Genomic DNA, 25,913 nt, shown 5'->3' on the forward strand with positions numbered 1-25,913 from the left:
TGTTTTTATCTGTAGGCATTGTGCATGTTAACTTAAGAGGTGTAAGTTCTTAAATGGTCACTGTAGCTGAATAACAAATGTGCAGACTTAATATACATGTGTCTCATGATCAAATATTTGTGATTTTTTTTTTAGGAGACACATTCTTCTTCTTCTACAATTTGTTGTCTATGAAGCCCTCCATTGTATTATATGAAACACATTTCAGAGAAATACAGCTAATTTCCTGCAGCCAATGTGATGGAATTTTGGCTATAAAAGAATGAAGGTCACTTGCAGTGGAGAATGACCTCTCTGGAGCTGAAAACTTGTAAATTTACTTCCTCTGTTTCACAAAATATGTTTGAATTATTGACACAGTTTTATTGATATTACAGGGTAATAGACAGTCAGTCAGTCATGGCACCATTCATTCTACAATAGCCAATGACAGTACGCAAGCAAGAGCAAATACCTGCATCTCATTGCTTTCAGCTGAGTCCCAGTATTTGTGCACCATGCCTTATCTTGCAGATGAAGCGAATTTGGCAGCATTGGAGGCTGGGGCACAGTATGGCATTTCTGAGCACAGTGTACAATAATGAACATTATCGAGATGCTGGAGAATCCAGTAGGCATGTGTGAACTGGACTTTGTCCTGTAACAAAAACTGTGCAGGATAATAAACTTGTCAACATGTCATGGCAAAATCCTTTACAAAAAATTGTGCAGTTGGAACATACTACTGCATTTCCTGGGTTGGTGGATGTGGTTCGGCCCTGGCTTCTGGAGACCATATTAATTAGTAGACTTGCAGCCATCAAGGAGAGGGTCTGTGATGGTCACTGACTGTATCTGTTAGCACTTGCCAAGGGCATTGTCACTTATGACTGGTGGCACATGATATTTCCTGGCAAATCGGTATTGTCCTCAGCGAACGATGGTCCAGTACAAGTACAAGCACAAGCACAAGCACAAGCACAAGTACAAGCAAGGTGCTTGTTTTGACCTCAAATACAGCCACAAGTCATCTCGCAGTCACCCATGTGACAAGTATATTATGGTCCCATCAGTGCGACAACTGTATCCTGAGGGAATAACCAGTTTCCAGCAAGACCAGTCTCCTATACATGTCAGTGGTGGTGGTGCAGGAATGTTTTGTACAACAGATTGTTTCTCTTCTCAATTGCCCTCCTCCAGCATCAGATCTAAACTCTGTCAAAAACATATGGACAGAGCCTAAATGCACTGTGCGTAAAAACTAGCCTGACCACCCGTGACACTCATTGAAATGTCACCCTAGGAGGAAGCGGCAGAAAACTTGAGATTTATTACCCACCTCATAGACACTCTGACACTCTTCCTCACAGACTGCAGACAATCATTGAAGTTGAAATCATTTGCACAGGATATTACGTGGTGAAGAAGCCACATGCTGTGCCCTTTTGAGAGGCGAAAATGTCTTACTAAAAATCATGAATTGTTTCATTCTATTAATTGAATGGTTTTTACAATTAAACGAATTAGTGGAGTAATGCAAAAGAACTGCTCTAAGTCAGATACAAACTGAATCTTGTCGTCAGGCAGTTGCCTAGCGGACCATTAATTGTTACACTGAGCTACAAATGTATTGTACCACAACTTCCCAGATTTACTGCTCTTGACTCCTCATCACGAAATGAAGTTCTTTTACTAGGTTTGCAGTGCTACAAATGATATGTCGTAGTTTACTAGTGTATGGTTAGAGGGTGTGTCTTTATGCTAGTTGTCAAAAAGGTGTTAATCCTCCTACTAAATTCACAACTACAGGCGTTCTTTACTTTTATGAGCAGATCTGTACACCCCATCGTGTGATTGGCTTCTGTGTAACATGGCGGGTAATTCAAATTTCAGCCACGACCATTTTTTCTGCTGTCAGGTGTACATTCATGAATAAACCTCATTCACAACTGTGTACTCTACTATCACAAAGTATAGTATTACAAGGATGAACATGTATCTCTGTATGTCCACACTCATTTCAAGCACTTCATGATAAAAAAAGTGATAAATGTCTGTGTTGACTTGTTAAAAAATACTGCTCTTAATGATGATGAACAGAGGTACTGACCCACAAGCAAAATACTGGACAAGTGTAAACACAGTAAACTTCAAAGTGATGATGTGACTCGGTTAACAGCATAGTGACAAAGTTAATTTGTTGTTATTTGTGATGGCACTAACATTGCTCCATTTGTATTGTGCATACAGAATATGCATATTAATAGATACAATAATAGTTTAGGGAATAGTATGTTTTCATTTTATTTCTAATATTATTGATAAAATAATTTTAAGATGTTGCAAAATCCTGTGCAATGATTATCATCATTAGCTCTTCTAGCCCATTTTAAGTTAGAATCATCAGGTATTCCATTATACAAATTGTCCATAATTCCAAATATTACACAGTTCTGTATGTGTATGTTGTGCATTTTCTCCCTGCAAAATCTTGCTGTTTTTCCTCTTATACCACTGCATAGTTGACTGGTTAAAGTAATTGCATATAGTTGTTCCCCACCATGTGGTATCACAAGATTGTCATTGTGATACTTCAGTCATCTGGCCTTTACTACTGAAGACTGCACAAAGTAACGGGATATACATGCATAATGGTTCATTGTGCCAGCAGCAAAATCAGATATAAACACATGGTTGACTATTTTGTTATTTTCAGCGGGGAAATTATACATTGGTCTTTATATAAAATGTTATACGCTAAGTAACTGGTACTAATCCTAGGAATTTGTCTGAACAAAGAGGTAATTGTTAAGCAAACGTAGAAATTAACAGTGTGTGTGTGTGTGTGTGTGTGTGTGTGTGTGTGTGTGAGAGAGAGAGAGAGAGAGAGAGAGAGAGAGAGAGAGAGAGATATGCTAGAAACATGAAAGTTGTTTGTAGTCTGCTTTGCAATGTTGGTGTTTATAAATTTATTTGAAATTGATAATTTGATTTTTCTTTTATGCAGGGTATCAGCAGATGTAGATGAAGTGAATTCATTGAAAAGTCGAATAGATCGCTGGGATTTACCTTCAGCGGAAATGACAGATGGCCATGCACCAGCCTCCCTTTTAAAGCTGTGGTATCGTGAGCTGTATGAACCGCTAATACCTGACAACATGTATACAGAATGTGTGAATCATCATGCTGATCCAGAAAAGGCTGTGGCAATTGTGCATAAACTCCCAGAACTTAACAAACTTGTTCTGTGCTACCTCATACGCTTCCTCCAGGTAATTAAAGTGTGTTCTTGACCATTGACTATAACTTATGAAATTAATTTTTGTTGCTGAGCCCTCATTTAGTGTTTGTAACATTTTCAGAATTAAATGACTTGACTTTATGAGTGAATGTAATATCACATTGCTCATATTTGTTTGTATTATTATAAAATACATTAATTCCCAGAGTTTCTGTAAAGATATTCTTAAATGGAGTAGCAGCAGTTGCCCAACAAGAATTTCTTAAAGCCTCTTATCATTGCATTACCCACAAAACCTTTAAAAAACTCAGGCACGTTACTCAATCCATGTGTACCCATATATCCAAGTCCTTGCTGTACTAATGTTAAACTCTTCAAGTCATCGTAGAGGTCATTTTTGATCATAGTGTTACATTTATGCTTGATACATTTTTTGAGAAAAGAATAACTTTGGTAACAGCAGTAAAGGAAATTTAGGAATATATATCTTGTGAAAAAAACTGCAAACATATCATTTTTTTGAGAGACCTCTGCAGCATCTTCTAAATATAGTTCTTTCTGATTGTGGAGAACAGTATATATATATATATATATATATATATATATATATATATATATATATATATATATATAAAAAAAAAAAAACAAAGATGATGTGACTTACCGAACGAAAGCGCTGGCAGGTCGATAGACACACAAACACAAACACACACACAAAATTCAAGCTTTCGCAACAAACTGTTGCCTCATCAGGAAAGAGGGAAGGAGAGGGAAAGACGAAAGGATGTGGGTTTTAGGGGAGAGGGTAAGGAGTCATTCCAATCCCGGGAGCGGAAAGACTTACCTTAGGGGGAAAAAAGGGACGGGTATACACTCGTGCACACACACACATATCCATCCACACATATACAGACAAAAGCAGACATCTCACAAGCAGTAAGTAAGTCTTTCCGCTCCCGGGATTGGAATGACTCCTTACCCTCTCCCCTAAAACCCACATCCTTTCGTCTTTCCCTCTCCTTCCCTCTTTCCTGATGAGGCAACAGTTTGTTGCGAAAGCTTGAATTTTGTGTGTGTGTTTGTGTGTCTATCGACCTGCCAGCGCTTTCGTTCGGTAAGTCACATCATCTTTGTTTTTAGATATATTTTTCCCTTGTGGAATGTTTCCCTCTATTATATGTGTGTGTGTGTGTGTGTTATTCAGTCACATATCACACAGTAAAAAGATTGTTGAGTGGTGTCGCTTAGAGGACGAAGTGTCTGTAGAAAGTATATTAGGCTAAAATAAGAAGGAATAACACCATAGAATGTGTATATATAGTGAAAAATGAAATATTGTAAAAACAGGGCAATGTAATGAATTAATTAGTAACTTATGGAGAAATATTTTGCATTTGCAGAACCATTTATGTATATGTGTTGAATTGTTTAAATACAGTAAAGTATTCTCTTTGCCTAATCATATCACATCAGTGTAACTGAATGAAATGACACTCTTATTGAAGGCTTATAATGGGGTGGGCTGGGGTTCACAATCACATCTGGCCATCCAGTGTTTGCTTTTCTAGGCTTTTTTTTAATCTGGTTATAGCAAATGCCGAGATGGTTGCTTTGAGAAGGACATAGCCAATTTGCTCCTCCATTCTTTTCATTTTCAAGCTTTTGCCCCACCTCTTATGAGCTCATCTCCAATGAGATTATTTTTTTCTGTAACAGGTAATTTGTTTAAACTGATACTGTTTGTAAATAAACTTCTGTGTTACACTCTGGTACATAGTTTATCAGACTGCTTCTCGTTGTTTTTATTGTTTCTTTTGTAGTGTTCATTATGTTATGTATTAAACAGAACATTTCTGTTAAACTGTAGATATTTGCAAGGAGTGAAGTTGTCCAAGTTACAAAGATGGATGCGAGCAATTTGGCAATGGTCATGGCTCCCAATTGCTTGCGATGCACTTCAGATGATCCTCGTGTGATTTTTGAAAATGCACGGAAGGAAATGGCATTCATGAGGACACTTATTCAGAGCCTTGACACAAGCTTTATGGAAGGAGTGTATTAGCTTGCAATGCAAAGGTAATTGTTTACACTTACATTTCTTAGTCTGTAAAGCAAAGCTAATTAACTTTCTCCAAATGATTTCTTTATATTACCTACATTTTGTATAAAGTAAGTTGAAAATTGAAACCAAAATTCTGTAATGTGATAATGCACTGTTTTTTTTTTGTAATTTTTTTTATACATATGCAGTGCATTAAAAAAAAAGTGTAGCACCCAGAAGACATGGTTGGATGTTGATATAACTTCATACACGTACACCCAATTGGCGGGTATGTAAATTATTAGAGTTGCAGTTCTCTGTGACTGTTATGAGGTTCATTCAAATGAAACCTGGTCAGTGCATCTACCTTTGCCTTACACGTAAGGTGGCACCACGTAACTGTGAGTATGGTGGCGCCATCTATTGGTAGAGAGACTGATGTATGCACACTGTTTGATGTTGCATAGCCCCAGTGTGGTTTCACGCCGAAGAGAACGTGGTCACACAAGTTATCATCCACTACCGAACATGCAGGCGATTAAGCAGGAACAATGAGGAGTGATTCGATTTTTGGCAGCAGATAGAGTTGGAGGCCGTGAAATGTATCGACGGATGAAGGCTGTGTACGGTGAATACAGTCTTGAGTTGTTCACGTGTTGTGGAATGGCACAAACTATTCCTTGAGGGACACGAGTCACTGGAAGACGATGCTCGTCCTGGACAGGCTCATAGTGTCATCACACTGGAAATGGTTGCAGAAGTCTTGGACAACCGCAGAATCACCATGGATGAGATCCATCGGTTACTGGGTATTAGCATGGGCACCGCCCACACCATAATGTATCAACACTTGAACTTTCAAAAAATATGTGCGCAGTGGGTTCCCCACCAACTGACCGCCGAACAGTGCAATACCCTAATGGCACTGTCTTTGAGTCATCTGCAACATTACCATGAGGAGGAATATGGCTTTCTGTCACAAATTGTAGCAGGTGACAAAACATGGCGTCACCATTTTGAACCGGAAAGCAAGTGTCAGGGCAAGCAGTGGAAACATGCGACTTCACCACCGCCAAAAAAAACCAAAGGCCATGTACACCAGGTCTGGTAAGGTCATGATGTCCTTCTTTTTTGACTACAAGGGCCCACTGCTTGTCAAGTTCCTGGAACAGGGAATCACCATCAATGCCCAGAATTATCAAGCCACTTTACAGAACCTTAGATGACCCATCAAGTCGAAACACCGAGGCATGCCGTCCAATGGCGTTATCCTCCTGCATGATAAGACCCGTCCACACACGGCCAATGCAGTGAAGACAACATTACAGCAGTTTTGGGTGGAAATGCTGGAACATCTTCCATACAGTCCCGACCTTTCGCCATATAACTTTCATGTGTTTGGACCTGTAAAACAAGCTATTCACAGACATCGGTTCGCAACGGATGAAGAAGTGTGTGACTGGGTCCAGGCCTGGATCCGACAGCAGCCTACTAGCTTCTTCAAGGATGAAATTGACCGGCTAGTGTTGCAATGGTATAAATGTGGAAACAGTTTTGGTGACTATTTTTGAGTATGTGTACTGTGTATAACTAAATTTTTGACTTAATAAAATCATTACCGTCACTTTACACTAGTGACTGGGCTTCATTTTAATGCCCCTTTTAGAATGGCCACCAGAGTGCATTAGCGTTGTTCGTGTTTGTTGGGTCTCCATTTATCTAGCTGATTGATCGAGCGATATCCGGAATTGTGAGACATTTGGATTTGACAGTGCCCCGATGTTACCTGCATGGGAATGCAAGGGTACTCACACTCATGGTCAAGGTTTTGGTTGACCATGCCTGACCACCACAATGGAGGATCACCGCATTGTGTAAAAAGCACATCGTAACCCCTACAAATCTCCTCCTACCATCCATCCAAGAACAATTAATGGGCTCCTAGCAACATTCTGTGTCATACCACACCATTGATTGGGTACCAGCAGCATCCAGACTGGGGATTTACCATCCCCTGTGTAGGATACCATTAACACCACAACACAAATGTTTGCGTATGGAGTGGTGTGATGACCTGGAAGCATGGACTGCTGATGAATGCTGTCACATTGTGCAAGATCCCCAGATCTGTCCCCTATAGAAAATTTGTGGGACCAGTTTGAACATCAACTCCATCCCAGTACCAGTATACATGATATCAAGGAGCAGTTGCAACAGTTGTGGGCCATTTTGCCTCAGGAGAGGATATAATGGCTTTACGATACCATTCTTAACTAAAATCAGTGCATACATCTAAGTTAGAGAGGGCGCAACATCATTCTAATAAGTGGGCTCATACTGCCATGTTCTTTCGTAGATTTGGCTGATTTTCTAATCACAGTAATAACATCACATACCCTGTCTATCTGTGAAGTTTCATTTCATTTCCTCCTCCCAGTATATGTAGTAGGAAAGAATTGTTTGAATTCCAATGGAGATGGTGGAGCACAATATGGTGCCATCATAATGCTGCTACACTATCTGATCAAAACTATCCATACGCCCCTATGTAATGTAGAATTGACAACTAGAAGTCATGAGAGATAGACCCCTTCTAAGCCGGCCGCTGGTGGCCGAGCGGTTCTGGCGCTACAGTCTGGAACCGCGCGACCGCTACGGTCGCAGGTTCGAATCCTGCCTCGGGCATGGATGTGTGTGTTGTCCTTAGGTTAGTTAGGTTTAAGTAGTTCTAAGTTCTAGGGGACTTATGACCTCAGCAGTTGAGTCCCATAGTGCTCAGAGCCATTTGAACCATTTGAACCAGACCCCTTCTAAAACTGTCTAAGTTGACTGTTTGTGATGTGATTGTGAAGAGGAAACATGAAGGAAAAACTACATCTGTGCCAAGACCAGATGGACCTCATATACTGAGATATAGAGACCATCAGCAGTTGTGGAGACTGGCTGTCGAAAATCACATGAAATCAGCAGAAGGAATCACTTGTAAATTCCAAAGTGCTACCAGCAGTTCAGCTAGCATGGTGACTCTGTGTAAGGAGCTAAAAAGGGGTGCAATGGTTGAGCAGCTTGTTATTTGAAGCCACAAATTTTTGTAGTCGGTGCTCAGCATTGCTTGAGGTAGGGCAAAGAGCAACACCACTGGACAGTTAATGACTGTAAACAAGTGGTTTGGAGTGATCAATCGATTTATACCCAGTGGCAGTATTTGGGTTTGGTGTATGCCTGGAGAATGTTACCTGCCCTCATGTGTAGTGTGAAGAGTGAAGTACAAAGGATTTGTTGTTATGGTATGGGAGTGTTTTTAATGGTTGGGATGTGATCCCCTTATTACACTTGAAAAACACTAAATGCAGAAGGATATGAACACATTTTAGAGCATTGTGTACTGCGTACAGCAGAGGGACAGTTCTGAGATGTTAATTTTTTGTAACAGCATGCAAATGCACCCTGACATAAAGCAGCATATGTGACACATTGGTTTGTGGACAACAACATCCCTGAAATGGACTAGCCTGCCCAGAATCCTGATCTGAACCTATTATATCGTGTTACTAGTGCATGTAAGAGTGAGTGCGCAGAATGTAGTGCCGCCGCACGTGTGTACTTAAATCAGCCTCCAACATGGCCACTAGAGGCTGCCTTAGGAAGTGCGCACATGGCACGGTCTCCACCCTCACTATGTTCTTTTAGTTTGTACTGCTCATATCAGTTGTTCTATGTGTCACTTATGTTGCACGTACTGTGTGATTCTTTTGTCTTGTTATGTGTGGGGTTAAGAGAGGCTTATTTCCGTTATTGTTCAGAGCTTTATGAATAAAGCCATATTTCTGTTATTTGGATCAGTTTTGTGTATCACTTTGTTACTATGGAACCCAATGGAACACTTATGGAATGAGTTAGGATGTCAGCTTCACTCCAGACTCGCATGTCAAACACCACTACCTTCTCTCTTTTTGGCTCTTAAGGAAAAATGGGCTGAAAATTCCTCCAGACATTGAGACACCTCACTGAAAATGTTCCCAGCAGAGTTTAAGCCATTGTAAAGGCAAAGGATGGACACACCCTATTATTAATGTCCACTAATAGGGGTCCAGATACTTTTGATAAGATGGTGTATGTTTTAAGTCCACTTGATTCTCAGCCACTTACATGGGACATGATGACAGGAATTTCCAGTGAATAAAGCAACGCTAGATATTTGAATAGGTATATATTTTAACAACTAGACTGAAGTGGTGATCAGCTTGTAATTTGACATTACATTTGTTAAAATATAGTAGCCCAGGTTAGTAACTTGCATAGTTTCAAATTTAGAGTAATATAGTTCTGTGAGTGGCAACATTAACACAGGTTCTTCACATTCACATTCACATTGATACTGCCTGATTGAAAGTAGCTAATTGACTATTGCTGATTAATTGAGACTAATTAACAGTGAATGAGACTAACAGTGACTGCCTCCGTGTGCTGACTGTCTGTGACTGACCGCAACTTGGTGCTTTGGGGTGAATAACAATGGCTCTTTGTGACCATGTTTCGCAACAACTGGTTGCAGCATTCTTTGCTATGACTATTTATAGACTTTTGTAGGAAATTATCTTCAAATTATTTACAGAATATTAAAATAACCCATCATTTGAATACTTCTATAACTGGAAGTTACTTTGTTTAACTACTGTGTCAGTGTTGTTTAATGAATTTTTGTACTGAGTTCCACAGGTTCACAAAGTTCTCACATGTTTCTAATGAAAGCTTGGCAAAATTATTCCTAAAACAAAATTTTATACTACAAACATTTCATGACTTTTATGGATATATGCATGTGAAGCACAAGCTGTAGAGCCATTTGTTACTCTCTCTTTTTCTGTTCTGCAGTTCCCGCCTCCTCCTGTTCCATTCCCCCACTCACTCTCTCTCTGCAGGCTCTTGCCTAGGTCTTATCATGGAATATTCCCATAACCACTTACATAACTTTCTGTCTTTCATCACTTCTTTTGGTCACCACCAAGGTTTTCCATTGTGTCCCAAATTTCCCCGAAGTGTGAATTGTGCAGGGAACGGCATCTACCATGATTCATGGGTATCTGGTCATGTGCAACCATCCTTCGTCCAATTCTGGGCAAAGGACCTTCCAGACCCAAAACCTAATGCAGTTGCCAGCAGGTTGTTGTGCACATTACCATGCACAGTCTTGGACATAAAACTTGGCCGACAGCCTGCCACTGCAGAGACTAAGTCTGAATCATTCACCTAAGGTGGCCAATAAAACTGGTTGTCCCTCAGAATTCTAAGTCTGGCCGTATGCACAATTTGACAACACTGCAGGATGCAGGAGTGTCTGGAAAAGTGTTAGCTTCTTATCAAGTTCTTACAATGCTGTATGAGCTCATAGTCTTGTGGTAAACATCGCACAGTTAGGCAAGAATTCACGAGTTTGAGTCCACATCTTCCTCTATTTTTTAAACACATGCCACCTGCCTGCTAAAGTTACCGGTCTGATGGAACTTCTAAAGTAATATGCTTCACTTTCTAACCCACCAGTAATAGCAAAATCTTTCAGAAGCAATTCCACAAAACAGGTTGTGGCTGTGTCAAGATCAGAGCAGTTCACACTTGACAGTTTTCTCACACTACACTGGCCATTGACTAGCAGCTGCATGCCACCTGTCACCTGACATCAGGCTCCGTCCGACCAAGTGACCACAGTGTGTCAAGATGAGTGCATTTATCAACTATCATTTCCTTATGTGAAGTTCTAGTACTTATCTTGCAGTTATTGGAATTTGCATATTTGAAACTTATTCATAAGTTCTTTAAGTGTTGAAAAATAAAATCACAAGTGGAAAAGAGTGTTAACATTTGTGACATATCATTAGCTTTCAATTTAATAGAGATGTGAAGGCAGCAGTGGCAGCTTGCATCCTTTTTATTGTGTGTGCAAAACGTATCAGAAAATGGTTTTCTTGTTTGAAGAAAGGTCATTCTGGAATGATTGATTTTCCAGATTAAGGAAGTCTCAATAACTGACATTTGTGGAACTGCGACCATTTAACTGTATTGCAACAATTTTATTCCATAGGCAAGATTCAGAAGTTGGGTGTAGAAGTTCTGCATGCTCTAATTCAAAGCAACAAAACTCAAAGGGGTATCAGTTGCTGTGGCTGTGCTTGAACATCAGTTCGCTCACTAAGCATTCCTGTGCAGTATTATTACTGTTGACAAGTTGTGATGCCTTTAAGGTATGCCCACACGATGCCTCTTTCATTGTGCACAGACGCAGATGCATGGGAATAAAAGGGAATGTACAAGAATTTGTGGAAAGTAACAGGTGTATGCATGGGCATTCTCGTGTCCACAGATTGCCTCATTGCACAAGCAGTCTGCTGTGGATCCACTTCTGTGCCTGGGAGCTTGAGTTGCGTTCATTGTGATGAAAAGGCACCAGAAAAAGAAAATACAAAAGTGACTGTAGGTAAAGAAGTATGTAAAAAATAGGGATACAAGAAATACAAAGTGATGACAATGTTTTGTCTGTAGATGTCAGGAGGAGGTTGCAACGAGATTTTAGATTTTCTACCTGGGAAACTGTAGTCATGAGGCTGGCAATAAAACTTTGTTAGCTAGTAACTGGCAACTTATATACTCATTTGAATTATTTATTCCTCATTTCAAAACAAAGCACTTCAATTGTATCAAATTTGTAACTTGTAATGCAGAATAATTGTAATTTATTATTTGGTTGTTTTATACATCTGTTCACTGTATGAAATGTCTAAGCTTGCAATTATTAGCATATTTTGTTCCTATATAGTTTTACAGTTTGTATCTATTAGAATATATAAGTACTGTTATCATGTATAATTATGACATGTTCCACATCCATGGAATTCTCTTATATGCTGGATCAACAGAACACTAATTCATAAATAAAAACAGAAGTGATTATTGCTGAAACTGAGAAATACGTAAGGAAGGCTCTTAGTCATTATGTGAAAGTTAGTTAACTTTCAATGCGTCATTTGTATTTAATCATGAAATATGATATGTAGATTAACATCCTCAGATTTGACAAATTTGGGACTTTCACAGATGCCAGAATTCACTAGAATGGAGTTTGTGTTTTTCAGTTTCTTATTTTTTCATCATCGTGTGCTTTTGACATCACTAACTCAGAGCCAGAGCATGGAATTGGTAAACTACCGGAACAGTCTCAGACTGTTTTATATAATGTGAAATAATATGTCATTAATGTTTAATTTCTTTCTGATGTTCACTCCTGTGTTCAGTAAACTAAGGGAAAACGCTATTAAAATATGCACTGTACTAATATAAATTAAATACAACTTACCATGAAAACGTCTATATCTACATTAACATCCTTTGCAAACCAGTGTACAGTGTGTGTCGGAGTGTCCCTTGTACCACTACTAGTCACTTTCCTTCCTTTCACACTCACATACAGAGTGAGGCAAGAATGACTGTCTGTATGCCTCTGTATGAGCCCTAATTGCTGATATCTTATCTTTCTGGTCCTTACGCATGATCTTCGAACCTGCCAGTAGCAAATATAGGAGCCTGTCTCATTGCTGTGATGTCTTCCTTTAAATCAACCCAATGCATATTCCAAATGCTTGATCAGTAATAAAGAATAGGTCACACTAATGTCCTATGTGTAATCTCCTTTACAGGTGAATCACTCTTTGCAATGTAACGCCCAGATATTTAAACGATGTGACTGTGTCACGCAGGACACTACTAATGCTATATCCGATCATTATGGAGTTGTTTTTCGTACTAGTCCCTGTTAACTTACATTTTGCTACATTTAGATCTAGCTTCTATTCATCACACCAAGCTATCTTGTACTATTCCATACACCACAACATCATCAGCAAACAGCTGTAGATTGCTGCTAACTGTGTCTGCCAGGTCATTTATGTATTTTGAAAATTATAATGGTGCTATCACACTACCTTGGGGTACTCCTGATGATACCCTGTTCTCTGATGAATACTTTCCATTGAGGGCAACATACTGGGTTTTATTACTTAAGATGTCTTTGAGCCACTCACAAAACTTGGGAAACTGTTCCATTTGCTCGTACCTATGTTAACAGTTTGCTGTGGGGCACTGTGCTTTTTGGAAACCATGGAATATGAAAACTGCTTGTTTCCCTTCATCTGTAGTTCACAGGATATCATGTGAGAAAGGGGAAAGCTGAGTTTTGCGTGAGCAATGCTTTCTAAAACAGTGCTTATTCGTGGACATAAGCTTTTCGGTGTCTAGGAAATTTATTATATTCGAACTCAGAATATGTTGAAGAACTCTGCAGCAAATCTCTGTTAAGGATATTAGTCTGTAATTTTGCGGGTCTGTTCTTTTACCCTTCTTATATATGAATCGCTTTCACTTTTTTCAGTCACTTTGGACTTTGTGCAAGAGATTTGTGATAAATGCAGGCTAAGTAAGGGGCCAATGCTGTAGAGTACTCTTTGTGAAACTGAATTGGGATTCCATCCGGACTTGATGATTTAGTTATTTTCAACTCTTTCAGTTGTTGCTCTACATGAGGGGTACTTATTACTATGTTGTCCTTACAGCACTCTGTGCGATGGTCAAATGATACATTTGTACGATTCAAACAATTTCTTAAATGCGAAATTTAAAACTTGGTCTTTCATTTTCTATCTTTTACAGCCACATCAGACTGGTCAACGAGTGTCTGGGTGGAATAAAGACACTTCAACTGTCAGAATCTTATCAGTAAATTATTGAAGTATTCGTAACAAATTTCCTGAATTTAGTGCCTTCCAGGAAAGTTCTCGTGCTCAAATTATTCTTGGGACTGAGAGCTGGCTGAAACCCGAAGTAGAAAGCTCTGAGGTATTTGGTGAGTCATGTAATGTGTATCAGAAGGACAGATAAGATGCAATAGGAGGGGGAGTGTTCATTGGAGTGGACAAAAATATTGTCTTTGTTGAGGTCGAAGTTGAGTGTGACAGTGAAGTTAGCTGGTCACGTATAACAGGTCTAGATGAAACAAAGTTAATTGTTGGATGTTTTTAAAAGCCACCTGATTCCTCTGTGACAATTCTAGAGTTATTCAAAGGATGTCTACAGTCAACAACATGTAAATACCCAGATAATGCAATATTAGTTGGAGGCGACTTCAACCTACTGGGTATAGATTGGGATGTCTATGAATTCATTGCAGGGGATACAGGCAAACAGTCTTGCAAAGTACTTTAGAACATGTTGTCCAAAACCTGTCTTGAGCAGCTAGTTTGGCAGCCCACAGACAATGAAAATACTTCAGACATAGTAGCTACAAACAGGCTGGATCTTATCTGTGGCATTAGTAAAGAAACAAGGATTAGTGATAATGAGATTATTATAGTGAATATGGCTACAAAAGTTAATAAACCAGTCAAGAAGGCTATGACAGTGTTTCTGCTAGAAAGAGCAGATAAGCAGTTGTTAGCATGTCACTGAATTGATGTCATTTAGTTTCAGTATGATGGACACAGAGGAATTTTGGGCAAAGCTTTAAAAGGATTTTAAATACTGCTCTGGATTAAGGATTGAAAAGAGCCTCTGTGGTTTAACAACTAAATTTAGAAAATGTTTAGGAAACAAAGGCTGTTACACTCTCAGTTCAGAAGACAACATGCAAGTGACAACAGGGAAAAATTAGTAGATATTCATACATCTGTGAAAATATCTATGTGCGAAGCATACAACTACCACTGCCATACCTTATCAAAATATCTGTCTGAGAACACAAGGAAATTAGAGTCCTATGCAAAATCGCTAAGCGGGTCTTTAAAAGTCTGCTAAACGTAAAACGAGCTTGCCTATATCAGCATGAATTGGTATGGTATTCCTCTTTTGGACTTCATAATCATTGTTGTTTTCCTACTGTCTTGTGTCGTATGCAAGCAGAATGGAAATGTGGGATTTCATAAATAAAATGATGTATTGACAATTACCAAACATTACCTCAGAGAAGCAGAAATAGACATTATCAGTTGTGCAGTATCATAATATTTTCATCCTTACACTATGAAGTACTGCAAGCAACAAGACGACTTTTGACGGAGAAGTATTCTTAAAATTTCCTTATTGATTTTCAATTTGGCATCTTGTATAGTTCTCATAGAAAGGCTAAAAATCTTGCCTTCAGTGAGACTGGAACTGCAAGCCAGAGCAGCCTTCACTATACAGGCTACCATGTTACTTCAGAGCTAGTGAAGAACTGCCTTATTAGACTCTCCCTTATTGTCCCAGTGGTGGCTAGAACAGATAAATAGGGATGTAATTGATGAGATTAGTTGCAATTTCCACATGAAACAACTTTCCTAGACTTAAAACCATTAATTGATAACCTTATGTCACATCTTAAGTGAAAATCACTCTTGTTATTCAATGGAAATGTCACTAAAAATCATGTGAATTTAACAGGAGAATACTGTGATAATCAGGAAGCAACATCGGTCAGAGTTGCCTAACTTAATCTACATTATTGTGATATTCAGTTATACTACTAGCAGGAAGAATACCAGCTGAAGAGTTCCTTGAGTGGGGTTAGGAAGTGACTACAGCTCGCATCTCAAAGATTTAGCTGTTGAGTTCCAGAACATCCAAAGTAAATGTCAGTGACTCTTATTCGCATATCTGTAAATGGATTTGGGACAAGAGCCTAGTTACTAATAATTGTCAGATGCACTGACTGCAAAATTAACATCATAAATCTGTTGCTGTCACAGTTATTTGTATTTTTCTATCTTAAGCATACTGGAAGCTGATAAGCACATTCAACAGATGGGACTCACATTTCTGGGGTATTTCAGTGGTTACACTGTAAACATTAATAGTAGGCTGTGTGTATGTAACTGCATAGCTGTAGCCTCCTGACAATGTAGGACATAGTCTACTGGTGTCAGAGCTAGTAAGCATTCATGCATACAAGGAAGTTGGTACCCAACTCCATTGGGGCACTGAGACTCTTTGCAGCACTCACTATGTAAGGTGACTGTTGTCTTGCACTCACCATGTAAGGTGAATGTTGCATGGCTGTGTGGTGCTCTTAGAGAGAGTCCTCAGAGTGGCGAACACCAGAGCAGAGAGTCTGCCATGAAGTGACACAAACTTGCTTATGCTATCAGTTGCAAAACACTGCCAGTCTCTTCAGATTGGAACTCTCACCATGATGCTTACCAGTGCAAGTTCCTACCCATGATTATGTCATGACAAGAGGACCAATAGTGTTGATAAAGAGAGTTCTTCACACAACAGTACGTAGTCTGTACTAAAATGGCTGGTGAAACTTTTCTAACTATCAACTTTCAATACCTCATGGGACACACAGCAGATAAGCTTGGTGAGGTGACATCAATGAGAAAGGTACAGAGTGGCTCCCTCCTGATTAAGACAGAGTACTCTACTCAGTTTCAAGCCTAACTATCATACACTTCATTGGGTGACATTCCAGTTTATTTTACTTGCTGTAAATGTTTAAACAGAACACAGGGCGTTATCTTTCATTGGGACTTGATATTCTAACAAGATGATGAACTATGTGCCAACCTGGAACAAAAAGGAGTGCAGTTCATCCACTGTATCCAGAAGAGGCCAAAGGATAGTAGAATTAACACAGGAGCATTTATTCTAGTGTTCGAAGGGACCACTGTGCCCTGGAAGGTGAAGATTATGATTTACTGCAGTTATGTCGAGCCCTAACGTACAGATCTATGCACTGCTTTAACCTAAACTGATGTCAGCTGTCAGGACCAGCACCCCTCCTGCTCACTGTCGTGTTCCATTTATGAAAAAGAGTGGACATTTAAAGAATGCAAGACATTTGATCAGTTATACTTTGAAGCTAAATGGTGACAACTCCTCATCCAACTGCAACAAAACCCTCTCGAACTGAGGCAGATTTGACCATTTTATCTTTCCGCTGCTACCAAAGTTGGTCACCCTGATCCCCCATATTCAGCCAGAGAAACATTCCTCTTCAAAGAACCCCTCTATGGAACCCTCCTCCTGGAGCCATGCAGACTAACAGCCCGGTACCAGCCAGTGGCTGAAGAAGCTGCAGGCTGTTGGCTGTGGAGCCACCCACTCTTCCTCTGTTCCTGATCTTAAATCAGACAGATTTCCAAAATTTCAGAGACAAGTAGGTGAAGAAATCCAAGATTAAGGTGATTCTGGCAGGCACAATGATCCTGGATTGCCCTACTCTATCTGACCTATAACCTATGTTATTGAACATTTTACCAACACAGGTGGTGGTGAGTAAAGACTCATGGAGGCTTATGGATTACCCCAGTTATACAGTGAAATTGTAATGGTTACTACTGCTACATCCCTGAACTATGACAGCTATCATTCTATCCTGCACTCTGCATCACCCTACAAGAAACCCACATTTCTGGTAATCACTATCCTAAGCTCATTTTCTACTAGGCTTGACTACAGGAACAGTGCCAATACTGAGAGAGTGTCCAGATGGGTTTGCACATTAGTTCACATGAATGTCTAGTAGTGAATGTGTGCTCCTCCAAACAAAGTTGGAGATGGTGGCTCTGCAAATTCAAAAGACTTTTAGGATCACTATTTGAAGTATTTACTGACTGTCAGACAAGGAAATATGCCTTCTCATTTGAGTGCAGCATGTGGCTCTTTCTTGCACACAAATCTTAGACTTTGCTTACCCAGCTTAGTCAGCTTATTACAATGGTCTGTACATAATGATCCTTGTGACAGTGAACACTTCCATGTGGTACTGTTGCTCCAATTTCACTACACCCAAACCAACCAGACTATTTAGCATAGCACAAACTAGTAGACTTAAATTTTGAACGTTGCTTAAGCTGTCACCCCATCTGGGTCATCACCAATGATGTAGCAATCAATTCCTCTGAGGGCTTTTGTTACTGACCGTCAGTCCCATGGTGGACTGAGGAAATTGTCATGATAATCCTAGACTGCCAGTGAGCTCCTCAACAGTTCATATGACACTCTTTTATCAGTCCCATAATCTTTGGATAGCTGTGTACAAGGGCCTTCTTGTTAACTAAATATCAAAAGAAAGAATGCTAGAAACAGTACATCTCATCCCTGGCAATACATACCCCTTCCTTGCAGGTGTGCATCAAACTTTGTGGGTTAATTGGCAAACTCTGTGGATTAATTGGCTACCAGCAGCTGATGACTATTCCCAGCCTTCAGCTTCATTGTGGTATTCCCACTGATCCATCTGTCTTTGTGGAACATTTTGTGATCCACTTCGTGGTGGTATCGACAACCACCGCCTATCCTCCCTCTTTCCAGGGATGTGGTATCAGCAACCACATCTTATCCTTCCTGTTTCCTTCCGTATACTGTATGGTGTTCAGAATCGTATAATGAACCCTTTATGGAATAAATCTCTACTTCATGCCATCAATCCTCCCATGACATTGCCCCAAATCCTGACTTTATCCAGAATCAAATGATCCAACACCTAAATATGAATCAGAAAACTTGCCTTCTATAGCTTTTTATAGTATGTGGTTCAGAGGTGAATTCCCTCCACAGTTGCAGAATAGCATCATTATCCTTATCATTAAGCCAAGAAAGGACCCAACTTCCATTGATAGTTACTGACCAATCAGTCTTAATTTTGTGCTGTGGAAGCTATGTGAGAGTTTGGTGGCCTAGCAATTGTGTTGGGTTCTTGAGTTGTGGGGCCTTTTATTCACTTATCAGTATGGTTTCCAGAAGTGCCATTTCACAACCAAACATCTGGTAAGATTAAAAATGGCAGTTGACTAGCCTTTAGTAAATGCCATCATGTTCTGCAGTTCTCTTTGACTTATATAAAGCGTACAGCACTACCTGTTGCTGTTATGTCTTGACCAAACTCCACAGCTGAGGCTTTGACAGTGCTTACTGACTTTTATGTACAACTTCTTGCCCAAACAAATCATTCGGGGTTAGAGTCAGAACACACCTCACCTCTCTACAGTTCCCTAGGACTCTTTATAGCTATGAGTAAATTTGTGGACTCCACAGCACCAACATGTACTTCAGTCATTACCAGTGCTAGGTCCTTTGTATGGTGTCTCGTAGTTGATGATCGGTGAGGGCAACCCTGGCTTTCATTTCTCCCCTGCCAAAACAGGTCATGCACCATGATTCACCCAGACCTGGATGTTTTTATAATAAACTGACTCTCCCACATCCATCAGCTCAGATTAAACAGTATGAGTGAACTCAATGCACTCAGATCTCTCTTGTCATATTTCATTGAGTGTGGATCATTTATCACAACTGTGCTTCAGTTGGGCTCTAGTTTTATCACAATTGGTCTATGCATACCAAGAAGATGATTCAGTGTCACCATCAGGATTGTGACTGCTTGACTCAACTCACCATTGTGAACTAAGTCCTGCTACCAGGTCTTGTGACCCACAGCACTCAACCTAGGATAGAATTTCAAATTGGAATTTGGCTGGAAATCATTTGTAAAGATCATTCTCTCCTCACACTTGAGTGCATCCACTGGATCACTTTATGCACCTTTCCCTGGTGTACATCTAGGCCACCTAGGCCACTAGGTTCAGCTAAACCTATCCCACGCCCCTAAAACTTAGGTTTCTCCAGTTATCCATCAGCACATTCTTAAGTGCCAAGGTACTGAAACCACCCATACTGATGGTTCTAAAGATACAAGAAGGCTGGGATATGCTTTCATGTGTACTAATGACCAGGAACTATGTTATCTGCCAGAGGCCTGTACTGTTTTCATAATCGAACTGATGGCTGTTGTCAGGGCCATTAATTTTGTCAAGAAAAAATACTGTGACAAATTTCTGACTTGCAGTGAGTCAATAATCAATCTGCAGGCTATTAATTGATGCTGTCCTCTCTATCTGATAGCGTCCACTATCTATGATACCTTACCTTAGCAACACTGGTTGCTCAGTTGGCTTTTTCTGCACCCAGTTCTCTCCCAATAGGGTAGCGACCTCATGACTGACTCGGGCAATAGACACAGTGATCTATAAGCTACAAAAGCATCTGTGACAGGTAGTTGGCACAACACAATTGGAACAGGGAACTGAGGGTGACCCCTCCCTCTGACAAACTGAGTGTCATCAAGGAGACCACTGCTGTGTGGCATTCCTCCTTCCATTCATCTCAGAGGGTGTCCACGATTTTATACTGGCTCCATCTTGGACACACTCATCTGATGTGTGCTTCATCCTGAGAAATGAGCCCCTGCCCCAAAACCTCCCAATCTAGCTGTGGTGTATTCCTGATTATGACTCACATGCTAGTGGAGTGTCCCCTTCTTGCAGCATTCCACCGAATGCAGAGCTATAAGGATTCCTTATTCTCGAGACTGGCTGACAATGGAAGAACAGTTGCACAGGCTATACACTTCCTCTAAGAGAGGGGGTGCTTATTACTGACTGACCCCACAAGGTGTGGAGTGGTTGTGGAAGGGGTGCCTCATGCTTGGTGGACTCTGTGCGGCCCTTACTCCCTGAGTCTGACCTTCCTGGCAGCTCATTTGTTTCCTTTTTTTCTTTTATCTCATTTTATCATCATCTGTGTTTCTGTCTGTGCAGTGGTTATAGTCCCTCCTCATGTTATATGTAATTACTTCACCTCCACTGATCTAGGAAAGCGTTATGACATCACTGATTTATCTTTGTACTGAGTCATTTGGGGCTGGGGATGGCTTTCACCACCAATGAGCCTTACAGGCCCTCATCTGCTCCTTGAGCAACAAGCCAACCCAACCCTACATATACTTCGTATCTTGTGCAACTGCTGTATCCCCAGGTATCATCATTGCCCCAAATACCTCAATTTTACTGTTATTACACTCCATGCCAACACAACCAGATGGCCTTGTCCAGTAGCTGGCAACAGTATCCTTTCTGTGTTATTTTGTGAAATGAGGGACTGATGACCTTATAGTTTTGGCCTTTAAGTTCAACACGTGTGTGTGTGTGTGTGTGTGTGTGTGTGTGTGTGTGTGTGTGTGTGTGTGGGTGGGTGGGTGGGTGGGTGGGTGGGTGGGTGGGTGGTGGTAGAGAGAGAGAGAGAGGGGGGGGGGAGGTTGAGGTACTGAGTCATAGACAGACCCATAGACAGGGAATGTTGCTAGCTATTGGACAAATCCTTCTCTGGAGCTACAGAGTGGATGCATGTACAAACACCCCCTCCTTCCCTCTTCCAACACACACACACACACACACACACACACACACACACACACACACTGTAATGCTACAGTGTTCCAGTTGGGTACTCTATGTGCCAGCATTGGCAGTCAACTGTTGTCAATCTTGTTTATGTCAATCACTTTGCACCTCAAATATTCAGTGAGTTGTTACCTTCTCTCCTAGAATAATTTATATTCCAATGAAGACTTTCCATTATCATATTTAGGAATGAGATTAAGGAAGTTGATCTATTCCACCATTCTACATTTCCCTGTCTTGCGTACTTTTTGGGCTCTACTGATTCCCATAGTGTTTCTGTTGTCTTTTCTCCTTCACATGACAGCATATTAGATGTACAGTAAAACTGCAGATAATTAACAGTGCAGATGCCAATAAAGGTAATTGTTTCTTTTTCTGTTCTAGGGTAGTGTACTGACTCTTCCTTCTGTTGGGGGATATTTGAAAAGGTGAATCTCTTGTACATAAGTGTTGTTATTTTGGTAAGTTGCCATCTGTTGATATCAAAACAGATTTACCGGTGAAACTTTTGCCTTTTAAAGCCTTTAGAAGTGCACAGGTATGCCTATTTGTATTGTGTATTTGTTCATACCAAGTTTTATGGAAAGTCATTGTAAATAAAATATGAAAAATACTATGTTATATGGAAAAGCTTAATTACCAAAGCTTATGAGATAAAATAATTTGTAAAGATTGTGAGAGAATTATAATTATTTATTGTTTTTATTATTTGACACATTTTTGCCATTTTTAAAATAACCACCATGTAAATTTTTGTACAGAACAATCACTATTAACTTAATTTTTTAAATAACATTTCATATAGATCTTATTGTTATCTATACAGTGTGTTTCCATTTAATGGTATTTTTCTTTATGTCTTGTGTATTATAATATTTTGACACTTAACTTGAGATATAATAAACAGGTCATTACCAAAATACTTGACAGTAATGCATAATGTATGTTGTTGATTATTCAAATGCATCAAGATCATACATTAAGGCTTTTATTATAGAACACATGTGCCTGTGCTGTTATACCATTCCGCACTAATATATGGGTGCTGTTACAGTAGTATTAGATATTATACTTCGAAAGAGCAGTTAAGAAATTTTAATAACTCCAGCAGTGTATGGCATTAAGTACATTTCATTTTTACTGGTTATATTATGATGTTTCTAGTTTATGTACACCATACCCATCCATACTCTGTTAGCCAATTGCCATTGTTGACAATTTTCTGTATCATCAGTATAGAAATTACTTGTGGTTGCCATGAAAAAGAAACTAAAAATACACACTTTCCATGTTTTCTTCTATTACTGAGTAGATGAAACACCTATTGTACTTAGGGATAAAAATTCGTTAATTGCGTTGCCATTAACTTGAAAACAGAAATAAAATTTTAATTGTGTGTGTGTGTGTGTGTGTGTGTGTGTGTGTGTGTGTGTGTGTGGGCGCGCGCGCGTGCTTGTGTGTGCACGCGTGGATGTGCGCGCATGCGTGCATTTAACAAATTTCATGTATGCTTCACGTTACGTCATGTGTTATGCTCCTTTTGTATAATCATGACTGTCTACACCAATCTTACTCATGGCATAATTACTTCAGACTGAATATTGTACAAAGTTTAAATAAACACTTCTTTGTAATGCCATAATTGTGTTTTCATGCTCTTTGTAAATTTTGACATGGTAGTGCAGAACTGAAGCAACGAACTTGTTCTTTGATGTTTGTGTATAATTATTGTCGCAAGTACTACCAGTACTGTTATTATTTTTATCTGTTTACTGCTTATGTTGTCATAGCCTTAGTAGATGCCAAAGATTTTTGTGTAACATTCCAAGTCATTCAGTTAAGTTCTGGGCCTATATTTATTTGTGGAACTGTAAAAGTTTTGTTCCAAATATATTTCAAAAAGTCATGTAGAAATATCATAATTTACTAAATTTAATGTCCACTCCACATCATTAAAACTACTTTTGATTCATCAGTATTATTTCTGTAAATTTATGACCTTCATAAATAATTGTGTGTTGTGTATGAATATACTATAAATGCCATTTTGAAGGGATTTAAAGTGTATAAAAATGTTTCTTATGACCTTAGGGTTGTTCATTTGGTTATTAAATGTACACATGCACTTCAAGCATTAGTGTTGTTAACATTGTACTTGGTGATTTTAAGTATGTTTGATTGTTTTAATTAATGTTTCTTGAGCTGCTTACCTCATATGGAAACATTCATTTGCAGTAAATAAATTTTTGCTGCACTGTTATTCATAGCAGAACATTTTCTGTCAGTACATAATTGGCCTATGTGCTCCATCAAATTTTAATTTACTTGTAGTATTCACATTTACTAATGTGAAATACATTTAATAATGTTAATTGGCATTCTTGATGAGTCCTGTTATGTACTGTTGTTGTTTTCTTATATACTGTTCTGTTGATGGATTCTATAATGTGCCTTACACATTAGTGCATGTGTAATAAGGAAACTGGTATCCTAGCAGTAAATACGTAACAAATATCCAGTTCGCTGTCTGACGGTTGTAATAGTTACCAGCCCACTTGGAAGTAAAGAGATGAAAAAAGAAACAGCAGGCAAAAAATGAATTTGCTCAGGACCACTAACAAAAGGTTGCTGCTCGTTTATTTTATAATATTTTTCTGTGTGTAACAGTGACTGTGGAAGACCTATGGCCTATTAAAGAGTATAGAAAGTGATGCAAATTAGCTGGGGTTGGATTAATATCTGCTCATGTGAATTCTAATACATATCGTTTACATTACATTTCTGTTAATGATTATTTTGTCGTGAGGTTTCATATTGGTCTTCCAGTGCATTATTAGTAGGAAAAATATAATGCATCAGGTTGTGGTTGGTGTATCTGCTTTCAGTGATGAAATTTTCAAAGGAAGTATGTAGACCATGTGATCTGTTTATAGAGAAGTTCTTTACAGCTTCACATTGGTGCTTTCTGAGGTCCTGTATAATTAGGATATGTACTGGCTTTGATATGATTGAAGTTTAAATAATTTATGTAAATCTGGTATCCAAATACCCTTTGTATAAACACTTATTTTCCTTCAAGAAATGAATATAAATTGGTGTATTTCTTTGAGATAAATTATTTTTACGTACAAAAGAAATTTGTACCTGGCATATATTCTAAGAATCTATGTCAGAATGTTAAATCTGATTATTTCTGTTGCTTAAAAGCATTATGTTTTGAGTGTGAGTAGTATCTTACCTGTCTATGCACAAATAACTAGTCACAGAATGATGTTAAACTTTGTGTGAAATACTTCTATGGAAACATTAGATCAACAAATTTGAAAGCTCATGTTGTCAAACTTGGGCTTGTAAATAAATAGCTAAATGTCACTTTTGTGAATATTATAGTAATATTCAGGAAGCTGTTACACTTTCTGCGAGTACATAGAGAATTTATGTGAAAGCCTTCTTGAGGAAACTGCCAGGGTTCATTTTCATTTTGAGCTAGAGCTGTGTGAAACAAAGCACAATTTAGAAAGTGACAATATTTACATATTAGCAATTTGTAATATGTTAGTCTTCATATACAGTAAGTGACCTTACTTAAATTGCTTTGGAATCTCCATTATGAACGAATGTGAGACGTCTTAGACTGCACAGTTTTCAAGAACTTTATTTGTGATAAAATGAGAAGTGTTCTAGTAATCCTTTAGAAGAAAGCCTGGAATAATTTTCACTTCGTTAAAAGCAAATAGTCATTGAAGATACGAAGGAATGTAATATCACTGTATTACAGCTAATTACATGGGCGTGTGCTTGATATATCAGAATATTTTCTTCCTAAGATTGTAGGATTATGCAGTTAAAGAAACATTATGTACAAAGAAATTGATACAATAAAAGTTGTGTGAATTGAACAAATAAATTTTCTTGAGTTCCTAAAATTCTGCCATGAAAGCTTTATTCAGTGGTTCATATTCCATTCATGTTGAAAACTCTCACTTCATTTTACAAAATAAGTATGAACTGTTGGTTTGTAGTCATTGTTATTGCTGTTAATTTAACTGACCTTCTCATACAGGTTTAAGTTGCACATTTTGATAATGCTGTATATAAAATGTGATACTGTTGCATTACAAAACTGTTTAGTGTTCAGTAGGTGACCTGAAACTGTGTTAACTCTTAAGAACAAATTGAAAGTTTCATTATCTCACTGATAAGCTATGCCTACAGATCAATTATACACACAATATTTAAATGTGCCATGATTTAACATCCTTCACATTGCACCAAATAGATTCTTTTTCTCTGGAAACATACCTAGAGTTCTACTGTTTACTGTTTTGGAAACAGTCAGTGAAAGAATATCAGTTTTTCTACTAGATGTTATGTGTCCAAAACTCACGAT

General features: G+C 38.9%; 1 protein-coding gene across 2 annotated transcripts in view; it reads left to right on the plus strand.

Annotated features, from left to right (window-relative positions):
• LOC126248888 (uncharacterized) overlaps positions 1-25,417 on the plus strand; it is a 349,630-nt gene extending 324,213 nt beyond the window's left edge. For both annotated transcript variants that reach the window (XM_049950347.1, XM_049950348.1), the window contains exons 17-19: positions 2,987-3,251; positions 5,088-5,296; positions 21,908-25,417. In XM_049950347.1, coding sequence (XP_049806304.1) covers positions 2,987-3,251; positions 5,088-5,282 — 460 coding nt within the window. In that variant the 3' untranslated portion in view covers positions 5,283-5,296; positions 21,908-25,417. The remainder of the gene's footprint in view (positions 1-2,986; positions 3,252-5,087; positions 5,297-21,907) is intronic.
• The last annotated feature ends 496 nt before the right edge of the window (positions 25,418-25,913 follow it).

This window comes from Schistocerca nitens, chromosome 3, assembly GCF_023898315.1.
Source record: "Schistocerca nitens isolate TAMUIC-IGC-003100 chromosome 3, iqSchNite1.1, whole genome shotgun sequence".
Lineage (NCBI taxonomy): Eukaryota > Metazoa > Arthropoda > Insecta > Orthoptera > Acrididae > Schistocerca > Schistocerca nitens.